The sequence below is a fragment of the Syngnathoides biaculeatus genome, chromosome 15 (genome assembly GCF_019802595.1).
Source record: "Syngnathoides biaculeatus isolate LvHL_M chromosome 15, ASM1980259v1, whole genome shotgun sequence".
In the NCBI taxonomy this organism is placed as follows: Eukaryota; Metazoa; Chordata; class Actinopteri; order Syngnathiformes; family Syngnathidae; genus Syngnathoides; species Syngnathoides biaculeatus.
This window is the reverse complement of record NC_084654.1, coordinates 14537578-14552249: the sequence shown is the minus strand read 5'-3', so window position 1 is coordinate 14552249 and position 14672 is coordinate 14537578. Positions and strand designations below refer to the sequence as shown.

At 42.0% G+C, this 14672-nt stretch overlaps 1 protein-coding gene across 1 annotated transcript in view; it reads left to right on the top strand.

Annotated features, from left to right (window-relative positions):
- LOC133513438 (latent-transforming growth factor beta-binding protein 1-like) overlaps positions 1-14672 on the top strand; it is a 118763-nt gene that overhangs the window by 4404 nt on the left and 99687 nt on the right. The window contains exon 2 of the mRNA XM_061844244.1: positions 2396-2469. Coding sequence (XP_061700228.1) covers positions 2396-2469 — 74 coding nt within the window. The remainder of the gene's footprint in view (positions 1-2395; positions 2470-14672) is intronic.

Sequence of the window (14672 nt, the reverse complement as noted above, 5' to 3'; positions counted from 1 at the left end):
TGGTGCTTCACTAAAGAAAATCTTCGCCATAGCATTGAAGCATTTTTGACTGACTGCAGCAGAGGTCAAATTCGGAATGCCACTTTTCCATTGCACAGTAGCGGCTCACCTTGGCTCTTTTTGCATCAGTTTGGATTCGTTCATATTCCATCACCAAATAATGGGCTGCTTGAGAAAACTAAAAAAAAAAAAAAAAAAAAAAAAACATGCCACATTGAATGTGTCAGTCAAAACGAGACATGACAACAAACGGGAAGAATCAAGGAGAGTGATGTTCTCCTATATTATTATTTCAAGAGAAGCCTGTGATCTTAGATAAAGTAGACCTCTGCAGCAAAGTGGAGACTGTGGTGCGTCCGCAACTAGGGAACAGCAACAGGGTAAGCTAAGGTTAGAATGTGTGTTTAGACTTGTCAGTTCAGTGCTAGAATCTGCTTGTGTGTCAATAGCAATAACATCTCGAGATACAAAAACAAGTTGTGACTGTGCTTTTGAAAACTGGCACAGAATGGCATTCAGTAGCGCGACAAAATGCTTCCAAGGCTAAATTAAAATCACCACCAAATTGTACATTTCCCTGCTGTGCTTTCTGACGTATGACTGCGTTTTGTTGTTGAAATGCGTTCGGCTGTCCCTCAGAATTTTTGGAATATAGCCATTCCTTGATATTTTGCAATTCACTTTTCGGCGTCACTGCATCAGAGTTTTTATCATTTGTACTTACATTGCATATTAATGCCGGGCTGACTATTCTTCCAAACATACTGATTGAGCAATAAGTACAAACCAGGAGGAAAGAATGTGTAAAAGACAAAGAATGTCAAAAATTTGGCTTATTTCACATTGAGTAAATGAAGCTAAAGTCCAATGCGCCTGTAGCAGAGCACTTTTTTGAAGTTCCACAACTGCATGTCTATGGTAAAGTAAACATAATTTGCTAATTTAATACAGCATACCACCACTAGTTGGAACAAATTCTAATCCCCCCACCTGTAGGATAGACACAGCTGCCAATGGACCTTTAATTGAAAGTTTTAGCTGTATTGAACAAAGGTAAAATAAACACAAGCGCATATTCACACGTGACCCGCTGTTGGTCACAACTCACGCCGAGTCACTCAACATACTGAGTTGATGACTCTGCTGTGACCTCACAAAGAGCCTCATCCGTGATTGGTGTGTTATAACATCTGTAAACCCTTCCGTTAGTCATACAGCGAAAGTTATGCAGAGCCGAATTGAACAAGTGTGTGTATAACCATTTTGCATTCATGCATGTCGGCTTACCTGCCCCACGTCTAAGGCATTTATCAACATTGCCAAGAATGTAATAAATGGTTATTTGACTACGTTTATTTAGTCAGCTTTACAGGACTCCATGTTTTTTCATCACACATTTCCACTCAGAATGGTTCAGCGTCTTCCCTGCAGCCCTTTTTTTTCCACGTTCACGTTGACTCGCTCCTCCCGTTTTATGGGCCTGAAACGTAACCCCTTCGTTTTGCACACTTTCAGTAAACAAAAGACGAGGTGTTAACGCGAGCTGATTTATCGTCTTAATCGTGACCTGCGGAATCGGTAAGTGTTCGCTCCGTCAATAAATCACACGGTGGAATCTGTATGTGCTGACTGATGACTTTGGCGTGTTTGATTTATGTCAATGCAGAGCCTGCCAAACAAACAACAAACTGCGTTATCTCTGTGACGCCTCAGCACAGCACGCAGTGCAGTAATGAGTAAAAGCCAAACTACGTTAAGAAGTCGATCCACGTCCTATCTTCTCAAATATCCATGAGTCAGACATGAACTTTCTGTAATGTCTTCAACCATGCCAGTCCAAGCGCCAACAGAGTCACCCCCTCATTTTGCTCTTGGGCTCTGCTCCCGTTTCATCTATTTAGCTCCAAAACAAAGGGGCTTCGGAATCAAGTGAGGATTAACGAGCGCACGAATCCTGTTATATATTTTTTTTTAAACATGCCGTTTCTCATTTGCTCAGTGATTTATTGAGGATGCAGGGTGCTTTTCAAGTCCCGCGTGTCTCACATAATCCCTGCAAGGTTTGAATAACTCCGGGCTTGTTTTCACTGCGGACTCTTCTTGCATGATGTTAAGAGGGATGTGCGCGTCCGCAGTCAGATAGAGTTTCCTGACCCTCCCCTGAATTTCGTCTTATTGCTTTAAATTCTATTATAGCGTATTCTCCAAGGTGTCATGTCATTATCGATCGGCCACCTCCATCAGAACAATCTGAACCCAAAACAACATTAAATCAGTTCGGCTTGTCATGCAAAGGGCAGAGGACACAGACACGCACACACGCACAGTTAGTCCTCTGCGACTTGTCCGTGTCTTATCTAACAATGCTCATGTGCATACGTCTCCGTCTGTGCAGGCCGAATGTGTGCGGCGGTCAGCAGTGCTGCTCCGGCTGGGCTGTGGCACCAGGAACCAACAGATGCATCAAACGTAAGCATGCTTTTAACATACCCGACAGATTGGGAGTGAGCCAGCACAGTTCTTGGGTTCTAGGTTTGAATCTCACCTCTGACCTTATTGTGTGGAGTTTGTATTTTCTCGCCGTGCTCTCTGGGTACTTCAACTTCCTCCCGAATTTCAAAAGCATCCAGGGTAGGTGGATTGACAACACTAAATTGCTCAGAGCACATATGAGTGTGAAAGCTTTTTGGTATGCCCTGCGATTGGCTGGTTACTAGAACAGGGTATACTCTGCCTAGGCTTCAGTGACCCAGATGAGGATAAGAGGCAGGTAATATGGATAACTAGATGAACGAGAATCAACAACTTAAGCACGAATAAAACACAAGCACACTAGCAGCCGCGAATGTCGCAGGAGACTTTTATGCACTGAAATCCAATAAAAGTAGCTGTTAAGTACTTCAACCTAAATGACAGAAACAGATGAAGCCATAACATGAGGTACACCTGCACAGTGTAATCTATTCATTTTCTTTTGCACGTGTCCTCGGTTTGGTCGCAGGTGAGCTGGAATGTATCCCAACTGACTTTGTGGGAAAGGTCCGGTACATCCTGCAACCTGTAGAATTCACTTAAAATTTAAACTTCAATAGATTAACCTTCAGCTTTGTTGGATAGGCTGACAGATGAGGTTAGACTGGAATCCCCTTGGACTATGATGTTTGCAGATGATATTGTGATCTGCGGTGAAAGCAGGGAGCAGGCAGAGGAACAATTAGAAAGATGGAGCCACCCACTGGAAAGGAGAGGAATGAAGATTAGCTGAAGTAAAACAGAATATATGTGCGTGATTGTGAGAGGTGGATGGGGAAGAGTGAGGCTACAGGGAGAAGAGATAGCGAGGGTGGAGGACTTCAAATATTTAGGGTCAACAATCCAGAGCAATGGTGAGTGGGGTAAGGAAGTGAAGAAACGGGTCCAAGCGGGTGGAACAGTTGGCGGAAAGTGTCTGGTATTCTATGTGACAGAAGAGTCTCCGCTACGATGAAGGGCAAAGTTTATAAAACAGTGGTCAGGCCGGCCATGATGTATGGATTCGAGACGGTGGCACTGAAGAAACAACAGGAAGCAGAACTTGAGGTAGCAGAAATGAAGATGTTGAGGTTCTCGCTCAGAACGAGCATGTTGGATAGGATTAGAAATGACAAGGTTCGTGAGAGCAGACTTCGATGGTTTAGACATGTCCAGAGGCAAGAGAGTGAGTATATTGGTTAGAAGGGTGCTGAGGATGGAGCTGCCAGGCAAAATAGCGAGAGGAAGACCAAAGAAAAGGTTGATGGATGTTGTGAGGAAGGACATGAGGACAGAGGAAGATGCACGAGATAGGCCTAGGTGGAAAAAGAGGACACGCTGTGGCGACCCCTAACAGGGCAAGCCGAAATTAAAAGAAGAAGATTAACCTTCAGCTGTTGTCGCATCAGCAGCAGTGTTTGGGTACCTCAATCAGCAATTTTGGTAGAGCGCTTGGTTTAACTGTACCTAATTTTGTGTCTGGTGAGTCTATATCACATTTGTTCATATCAGTAAAATTGGCAGAATGAAACTTTCTAAGGCAATGCCAACAGACACAAAAATAACATTTGTAATAGTGTTGTAATGGCTGTCCTGTTAAGTGAAATTACACAATGAAAATGTTCTTCTCATTACACCAATAGTCATATGTGTTGACTTTTTTATTATTATCTTTTATTGTTATTATTCAGACCCTGGCATTGAAAAGACTTGCAATTAATTTGCACTCGGTCCTTCATTGGGGTTTGAGCAGCTCCCTATTTTTATTTGACCACATCAGTGTTGAATAGCCTCACCGACATAATAATCTCAAGCAGATGATGGTGGAAGACATTAATTGTGAATGAACTATCAACAACAGATTACAAGTCTTTTTTGGTCACATTCGCACGTGTGTGCTGAATTTAAATGTGGACTGTCTTGTTAAGTTATCCACTACCTGGCCTGTTTAAAATGATAGAAACCACATTTGCAGTCATATTTCAGGTTTATGGGTGCCATTGTTTTGTCTGACCGTAAAATAACAAGTTCAAGTTGTTTTTGGCAACTATCTTTACATTTTTACAAGTGAACGTTGTTTACAAGGCTCGATCTGCATCTGTCTGTTCACTTGTTTACTGCTTTCTCTCTCTCACACATAACCCAGCAAGTCGATTACACAACAAACTGATTGGCCCCAGCAGTCTCCTCATTAGATGCACTTCCTTCCTTCCTACACTCTAACACCCCAGCCCACACCACCGCCCCCCCACCCAGTCCCCACTGAAGGCACACTTAGTGAGGTGTTAATTACATTTAATGTCAGGCTGCAGTTGGCCAAATTAAAGTCTATGCACGTTTAATATGCCAGAAAGTAACAGGTCTGGACCAGCTTGCGTTGAGCTGCGTCTGGAGGCAACGTGACGTGATGGCCCCTCGGCCGAGTGGATGCCAACACTTCCCCGGGCTGGAAAAGGGCCCCTAAGAAGACCTCCGTGGAGAGAAATAAAGGGATTTATCTTCCAACTGTCCTCGCTTAAGTCGCGCGGTTTATTAGGCGTTGGCAGCAGCTATTTTTTTCACTCAAGGGGAAAAACTTGTTGGCCGGGAGTGAAATATGAAAACCTATCAGGCCCGAGCTGTGTCTAGGAAATTCCCGCTGAAGGGATTGAAGTAATGTCTAATATTAAAAGTGTCAACTTCAGGATTTAGTTAAGAGACTGGATTGGGTGTCCTTAGTTATGGCTTCTTAACAATACCTCATTGTTCAATTTTGTTGAGCTCAGAGCAAATGTATGACAGGAATTGGGCCACTGGTTGTCTGGGGAGTTCACCTTCACATCTTTATTTATGAAATGTTTTTTTTTCTTCTCATCTTGGAGCTTGTTGACCATCGAGTAAATGCTGCTCACTGGGGGAATTAAACCCCCTGATCCAAATTTTGTCTTTTGCAGTGGGTCCTTGGCTTACGATAGTTTCCTTGACAGTTGTAAGTCGAACCTGTATGTAAGCCAGAACACACATCGAGCCGGATTTATTAAAGATTTATACTCATGCAAGAATGGGCGCAAATTTAGTTGCGCACGCGAACAGCTGTGCAACCTAATCTACATTCCGGACACAACCAGGACTGTGTCTGCCAAACACGCTCAATTACTTTGCAGTTCATTTTGTGCATTGTGGGAGGGGTGTACGCAAATGGATAATTTTAAAGCACAAAATGTGGTTTGTCAAACTGGAGAGGAAATGCGCCGACTGATTTAGCATCTTCAAATAGACGGGCAGGTGCAAAGCGGCGCAAGCGTAAAGCAGGCAAAATGAGAAGTGGCAGGAAGAAATATTCCACAGGTGTAAATATTTTGGAGATGATGAAAATGATGGCAGCATATGGGCTATTCATCAATGCAATTTTGAGCTCCTGGATGATCCAAGGGCAGACTATTTCCGCCAATCACAAGACGGTATTGTGCCATATTACCCATGACCAAACTCCTTTCATGTCCACATTACCGCTGGGGTTTTTTTTTTCCTGCGCACTGTGACAGTTGGCAATAGCCTCTCCTAAAGCAGTTTTCCAGGTGTGCTGTGCTCTCCCAAGTTTTGAAGTTAATGTTCGACAGGATGTCCAGAGACTGTACATGAACATCTAAATGAAGCCAAGGTAAATCAAACCCGGAGTGATCAATTGTGGAATTCAGGTTCATGGGTATCAAGCCAATGACGTAAGAGAGATGTAAACACACACCCACAGGTCAAGCAGATTTGGTAATATTTGTATCATTGTAACATTGAAGGATTCACGTAAATGGGACGGACACACACACATCCTGATCCTGTGCTGCAGTATACACGCCACAGTCTCCACTTTGTTGGCGGCAGTTGAGCGTTATGTCGCATCTGCTCTTGACTGATGAGTTAGATTCAGCATAGTTTAGCAGTTTCGTGCGGTACTATTTCAAAGTGATAACCCAACCAACTTTTGGGGCTTTGATATGTGGGTAAATGTGAAATGTGGGAAACCTAAGCAATAGTCACTCAGAGTGGGGAAGCAGGCATGTGTTGTCCACTCATGGAAGGTGCGTGTGTACTGCAAGTGACCACAGTTGTGGCACTTTGATCCGTGAGAAGGAACAGAACATTCCTGCTACTATTTGTTTTTCTCTGTATTCTGGTATAATGGAGAGCATTCAGTGAGAGAGATAAGTTGCTTTTATTACCGGTGGCCAATAACCAGATGCATGTCATTGGTTGGTAAAATTGAGGACATGTGCGGGCTTGGCTGTGCTATATCTTGAAACGGGAAAGTGTTCCTGACGAGATGAATGTAATGTCTTGTCTTGGTGTCAGGGGGACTTACTGTATAGAATTCCCCTCTGCCACTTCACGCACATCTGCAGTTTTGTTAGCGAGCTGAGGGAGCCATATTTTAGCCTCGACCAGTCATAGCCCAGCAGTGGTTCCGCCTCAGTGAGCTGCAGCTGGAGTGCTCCGTAGACACGATTCATCTTCGCTAAAATTAGCCTCAACAGAAGTGTTTCGAAAACATTAACAGCAATATTTCACAAAACTGCTCTGATCTGATGTGGGAAGATTGTCAATGTTCGCCATTATAATGCTAAACAGAGAAATCGCACAGGTTCAGGGGTTGTTTGACTCAAGAAGAATGAGCACAGAAATCTGTTTACAAAACCATAAGCTACTTAACAATGGAATTAAGATACGAGCTGAATTGCTGACATGTTTTGGGTCTGAATGGGCTAATCCTCTATTAGATCTTGTAGGTCAATTTGGAATTAGTTGTGGTTCGCAAGAATTTTTGCATGAAAACTGAAGTGGCAAGTGAAGCTATTGTGTTAATTTGTCAATGCATTATTGATTGTGATTTAAGTATGAACATCTGAGATTAATCAAAAAAACAAACCTAAAAGCTTTTTGGGTTTGCAGTGTTGCACCAATTGTTTTCCCAACTCATGGGCTGCAACCATGCTCGGAAGGTTGTTTCAATTGTTGCACTGTTTATGCATCATAACTCATTAGTCGTCTGATTGATTAATCATGTCTTGTAGCAAGTGAGTCAAAATGGAATGCACTACTTGGCTGCGACCGGCACAGCCGCTGTTGATTCAGCTCAGTTTGGTGTCTACGGAATTACAAAAATATGGGAAGTTGAGGTCCATCCATGCAGACCGCCAATAATGGCACAACTTCTTGGGACATTTTTCACTGTGTAATCTCTCTCGACTCCGGTTTCTTTGGTGGTATCAACTAGCAAAGTAACCGGACTTGAGAGAGATTCTCTGTCATTGAAAGCAACAAATGAATAATTACTTGTTAATTCACCTCATATTGCATCAAGCACATTTAGTCAAATGCTTAGTACAGTCAGTCCTTCTAGTATGTACATCCTGCCAATTTATTTTTACAATTGGGACACAGTTCATGTCTCAGGCTCCTTACAGATTATCAATGCCATCTGATTCTTCAACCGATACATTTTGTAGCCTTCACACTGCAATATAGTGTAGTCAATCTCATGAATATGCAATTTTTTCCCCACAATGTGTCTAAATGTAAACATTTTGTTGTTAATTTAGCATTTATCAACATAAATCACCCTCCATGTCCCGACACTTTTCCCCAGGCTAATTAAAGGAGTATCATAACACCCAATTTCGACTTTTCAGATTCACTTTGGAACTTTCAAAGCAACGGAACACGTCCGTTGTTTTCTTGAACATGTGTGAAACAGCTGGTGAAGTATCAAGGACATACAATACATCTGTGAATGCTTTCTAATCTTTTAAAGTGCATTGAAAAATGTTGGCGGGCTGATAGAAACAAACCATCGTTTCGACCTCCTCGCTTGCAATATCTCAAAAATTTTATCGCTAGTTCCATGTAGTCTCAAATTAAGGAAGTGACTGCATTCGGATAAACTCATACTCATAAGTTTTTATCTGTTTTTTTTCTTTTTTTCTTTTTGCTGTGGGCGAATACATCAACTATATGTTAGTCGTACATCATACCATGTACATTCACAAGAAACTACAGTATTTGGCAGGCAGCTGGAGATTACGAGAAACACAACAAAGTCAAACACAAAATCATGCGATCCATAATTTCCAGTTACTGTAGAGTTGTTAATTGTAAAAAAATGTGAAATGTACGTGACATGTACTGTACTTGTTGGGTGGGTTTGTTTGTTAGCGGCACTGTGAAAAAACTACCAACTGATTTCCATTAAATATTTGCAGAAGAGTGTTACATCAGTCAAGGACGATTTTTTTAGTTCATGTAAACCCTTAGACAGTGAAGTTCCTCCCTATTATATTGGGCCATTGCCTCCCTCTGTTGGGTCTGGGTTCACCCCCACTAAGTTGTCTTTGGTCTTTATGGATCCCCGCTTTCCTTCTGGATTCCACTTTAGTGTCTGATGAGCTTTGTTTGTGTTGCGTAACGGAGAGGGAATACAGCACCCAAAAAGCAGACACGTGATAGAGTTTGGTACACTCAATTTAATAACAGAGGTAGCACATAGCGTACAAGGAGAAAAGGAGAACTAAAGGATCGCGGAGATCGTGAGGAGCAGCTGTAGTCGTACAACTAAAGTAGATAGTAAGCATAACTTATCCAATAGCACATTGAACCGGTGGAAGGAAGACGCCCGGGGGGGGAAGCACAAAGCAAAGTTGAGTCAAACCTGCAATATTACTGCACTCGTGTGGTAGGAACAACGAGGACCATGGAAGAGAGCAAGGTGATGCTATGAAATAATCCGGTGTGCTCCTTCTTCTTCTTCTTTTCCTTTCGGCTTGTCCCGCTAGGGGTCACCACAGCGTGTCATCTTTGTCCATCTAAGCCTATCTATTCTCATGTCCTCCCTCACCACATTCATCAACCTTTTCTGTGGTCTTCCTCTTGCTCTTTTGCCTGGCAGCTCCATCCTCAGCACCCCTCAACCAATATACTCATTCTCTCGCCTCTGAACATGTCCAAACCATCGAAGTCTGCTCTCTCTAACCTTGTCACCATAACATTCAACTTTGGCTGTCCCCCTAATGAGTTCATTTCTAATCCGATTCAATCTGTTCACACCAAGCGAGAACCTCAGCATCTTCATTTCCGCTACCTCCAGTTCTGCTTCCTGTTGTTGTTTCTTCAGTGCCACCGTCTCTAATCCGTACACCATGCCCGGGCTCACCACTGTTATATAAACTTTGCCCTTCATCCTCGCGAAGACTCTTCTGTCACATAGAACACCAAACACCTTCCGCCAAGTGTTCCACACCGCTTGGACCCATTTCTTCAATTCCTTACCACACTCTCCATTACTATGTATTGTTGACCCCAAGTATATGAAGTCGTCCACCCTCGCTATCTGTTCTCCCTGGAGCGTCACTCTTCCTCCTCCACCCCTCACATTCATGCACATATATTCTCTTTTACTTTGGCTAATCTTCATTGTCCTCCTTCTGCTTCTACTTCCCCTTAAATGATCAGCTGATCATCAAAGCCATCAGGTGTGCAACAGGGGACTCCTCCAACCAGATGTCAGCCAGGTACTGAAACCACAAACATATCAGAGAAGGCATGACAGTTGGGAGCTGTGTTCGGAAGTCTGTGTCCTATTCATCTCCAGTTTCATCCCTTGATTTGAGTTTTGATTTTTTTTCTTTCATACTTCTTCATTGGTGTTTTTTGGGTCCTATTTAGCTGTAAGGTCAAGCAGAATGGTGCATCTGTCAGAACAGTTTTACTGTCTCAGTGAAGTGTTTGAGCTGCCGCTGTGGTTTTTTAGTATCATAATTGATGTTGATTGAGAATCGGAGTCAATCAGTCCAAGAGAACAAGCTTTCTCGAGGGGAGAGAGAAAAACAAAGACAAAAGACAAAGCACTCATTGCCGACAGGATGAAAAACTTAAATCACTACATATCTACAACAATGAAACATTAGATGAGTGTTGAACATGGATGTCGTGCTACATCCTGTGAATCATTGAGAATCTGAAACACCTGCCTATTGGAGTTTATTGATTCAAACTAAATGATTCTGATGCCGATTTTGGCTGCCACTATTAAATTATCCTCATCGTCAGCGAGTTTTTACATTTAAAATGCACGCACAGCTGCACTGAAACCTAGACAGCCAGTCATCAGGGGGCAAACGTTTGGTTAACCCTTCTTGAAGTTCTGGCATTGCACTCCGGTGCCAACTTCCAAGAAAAACTCTAAAATTGCATTGTTGTCCAATGAAATAATAGACAAAGCTTATATTTTGAAGTTGGGCTTCTTAGAATGTTAGTGAAGAGGAGGCATGTCACTGTAAGAATCTATTAACAATTGCAGCTGCTACCTTGACTTCAACTTTTCAGCTGGCCTGACCGCATTAAACTAAAGTCCAGGAGTAAATCAAGAGGGAAATAACAAATGTTGAGTTGTTTGCAATTTGTGACCTTGCAACAACGAAGATGTATGGAAGAAAATCTGTGCCACTAGGATTTGAATTTGAAATGCCACAGAAAAAAAGCATTTGAATTTCAAATATAAAGTGATCACATTTTCACTAGTTGTATTTCAGTGTAACTTTTCAATGTTAACAATTCAACTGGCTACAATTTGCTGTCTGAAATTCACCGTGTGTCCCACTAGGCAGGGTTACTTCAGGTCAGAACCAAACAGCCAGCCGATCCAGTTACGCTTTCTTAGTATGTGATGTTACGTGACTAAGAAAGCGTAACTGCAAATGAATTGTAGCCGGTCGAATTGTTAACATTGAAAAGTTACACTGAAATACAACTATTGAAAATGTCATCACTTTACATTGCAAATTCAAATCCTGGTGGCACATATTTACTTCCATAAAGATGTACCGTCCTTGACAATTCACTATATTGATGGGAATTTTCAAACGGAAAGTCGGCACTTATAGCCTAATATTATTGCGTTTTATGCATTAACTGTATTTGCTTCCATTAAGTGGAGTTTTGTTATTGGAAATTGTAAGGGCATATTTATTCACTTAGTTCTTGCTAATGTAGAATTTGTTTGTTTACATTTTTTTTAATTTTTATCAGTCATTTATTCTTATTTAAAAGATTCATTTAGAACTGAAAACCTTTATGTATTGTTTGTTAAATAGTGGTACAATAACAATTCTACCCTCATGATGAATAATCGTGATTAATAATCGTAATTACAATATTGATCAAAGTAATCGTTAATAATAATTATCTTGCTCATGATTGTGTCACAGATTGTGCTACACTGTACCGTGCTGAATTGAAGTGAACCGTCCCGCTTGGTGGAATCCGTTTCACACTGATAGAAAAACTAGGGAAAAGTGAACAAAGGTTGTTTTCAAAGAGGTTTAAAATGGGTGATTACAGATGAGGGGCAGCGTTGTGTTTTACAAGAACAGGAGGACGTTTTTAAAATGCCTTTTAGTTTGTGATTTCACTGAGCAGAGGGTAAAATTAGGGCTGCGCAGACAACCACAAACCCCTCTCGGCTTTTATGTGTTGGGGTGGGGCGCGGGGTGCACGGTTCACAGTTCACACTCCCCCCCTGGACGCCTTGTAGAGAATTATGAGCCATTAGACAGATCCTGTAATCCATACTCACACCATCGTTCCCAAAAGCCATCATTAACAGTGAAGCTGGACAGCCTCTTCGCACTTCCCCTCCCAAACCAGGAGTGCTGCTTTCGCCACTCCAGCTGGTGTGTCTGTTTGTAGCTTCCAATTGCAGCACATGTTTCTCTAATTGCTACCATTGTGGAAAGTGCGCTGAAAATGATGCATTACTCACAACGGACTGAATCTCGTTTTTGGGGTTGCTTGATCATTTTTGGTCTTCAGCTGATCATCGCCGTGGACTTTTTTAGACAGCAAGTTCGGACTGGAGTAGGGTTCAGATTACCATCGTGGCTGTCCATGTAATGGAGACTCATTACAATTATTACCCACATGGGAAAAATTAATGCCTCCTTCCATTAGGTGCCTCCATTTAAAGAAATAATTACCCCAGCTAATAGTTCTTTATTGTTCACTGAGTTCACCATTGTTCTGACCCCGTAGTAGCTAATTCCTATGAGGAAACTTACAGCAGGATTTAAAAACAACTGAAGTTCCCTATGCAGTGTCAAGATAATATTACGTAATGTGGGGGAGCTGCTTCGCGGACATGTGATCAGTGTTGTGCGTGTCCATGTTTATGTTCCGGGGGTCTGCTTATTTGCTCAAGTTTGGGTTTCGCGATTTTACTTTTCTCCATAGAGGGAGTCCTTGGTCTACGACTGGGATCCGTTCCGAGAGTAGCGACTTAACTCGAATTTCGACTTAAGTGGGGTTCCATCAATAAAGTCAGATTTTACATCAAAATACTTTGTATAAAAAACAAATACATTGAAATAAACAAGACGGTGTACTTAGCATTACTGCTGAGATGTGGATGGAGAAGAAGAAGGGGAGGCTGTGCTTAGCTATTGCGAAGGAACCTGGTCCTCAATCGTCTCCATCTCGACAAGTATCAAAGAAACTTGTTTTGTGATCATTGTATCTGACAGAGGAACGGATCCCTTCTTCACATGCACTAAAATACAGGCTTTGTCTTTAATTGTCACCACGGTCGACTGACTAAAGCCTTGCTGGTGTTGGTGTCTCTCCTTTCTCCAGTCTTTTTATGATCTTGAGCTTCGTTTCCATGGTAAGGGATTTTCTTTTGGCTGCCGAAGCATTGCTAAAAGACACAGCTTTCTTCTTTGCAGTGATAATATCTAAAAAAGAGGGCAAAAAATCTAAAGATCCTCCCGGCGCACAAACACGGGCAAGCATTAGCCAGACAAAATGGCAGACGGGGACGGGCGTTGTAAAGTCCAAACGTTTTAGCTCGAGACCGTCTTAACCTGAGGACTCCCTGATTAGTCTTTTTTTTTATTTTGCTTTAACCACTTCACTATTTTAGTTTTGCTTGCCATAAATTGTAATAGTGCATACAACTTATACATCAGTTACTAACTATCCCTTTTTAAAATTATTCCAAAAATGCGTGCTAGACACATCCTGTCATCTGCAGTTGAATAAATAAATGTCCTCGGGCATTATGTATAATTTATTGTTAAATACTGTAATCAGGTCCTGAAGCAATTGAGGCAAAATGGAAATCAGAGGCACTTTTGATTCAGTATCAAATAGTTGTTTAAAGAACACTGCATGACATCAGCTACGGGAAGTCGAGTTACGTTCACACAATGTCTTCCTGTCTTCCACACATTATTCTTCTGCTAAATTCAACACTGGCACATATGTCGCTGTAGTTCAATATCCATTGTTATTGTGGTTATTTTAAGACATGCACCACGGCATGAATCTCAAAGAAACATGTAACGGAACCACTGATTGTCACTTCAAAAGCCACATTAATAACTAAGAAGCCACATAGCCATCGAAGTTTCACTATTTTCAGGGGGAAGCCCTTCATTGCAGCACCCTCCCGCTTGAAGACCATATGGAAGCGATTGGGTATACGATCCCCCAGGAGACTAAAAGTTTGTGGATTTTGTTCGAGTCGGCTTTACAAGTCGATGGCACATGCCCCCAGATCCAGATCCCTTCCTCAGATTGGCCTGGTTTGTGACTCGTTTGAGGCTGAATGCGAGAGTTTAAGGTGCACTAGCTGATAGTAATGTACACAAAGTCATGGGTCGACTGTAGGTTAACACAATCCCCCGACAAGATGAGGTGGTGTGCAGAATTAAAAGCTCCAGCTCCTGTATTAGACAAAAAACTAGATTCAGAAATGTACGTAGTATGTGACAGAGGCACCAAAAATCTGCTGAAATATACCCCGTGTAAGATTTACCACAAAGAGAAAATACACAATCATTTGTCATGCTCACGTCTGTTTCACATTACAACAAAAGAGAAGCTTTTGTAGTCAATGCAAGTTTTTTTTTTTTTGCTTGCGGACAGCGACATCAGTTTTTGGCAGGCATGTGGTGATAGCACTGGACTGGCAAGCATGTGGAAATCACATGCTGGAAAGAGATTAACGCTCACTTGAAATGATTAGCAAAGTCGTTATATTAAATGCTCAAGGAGCAATTTTTCAAAAACTTCTTCCTCACATTATGTTTAACACTTGACTTGCTTCACAAGACCCATCAGGTTCTGTGATGACTACT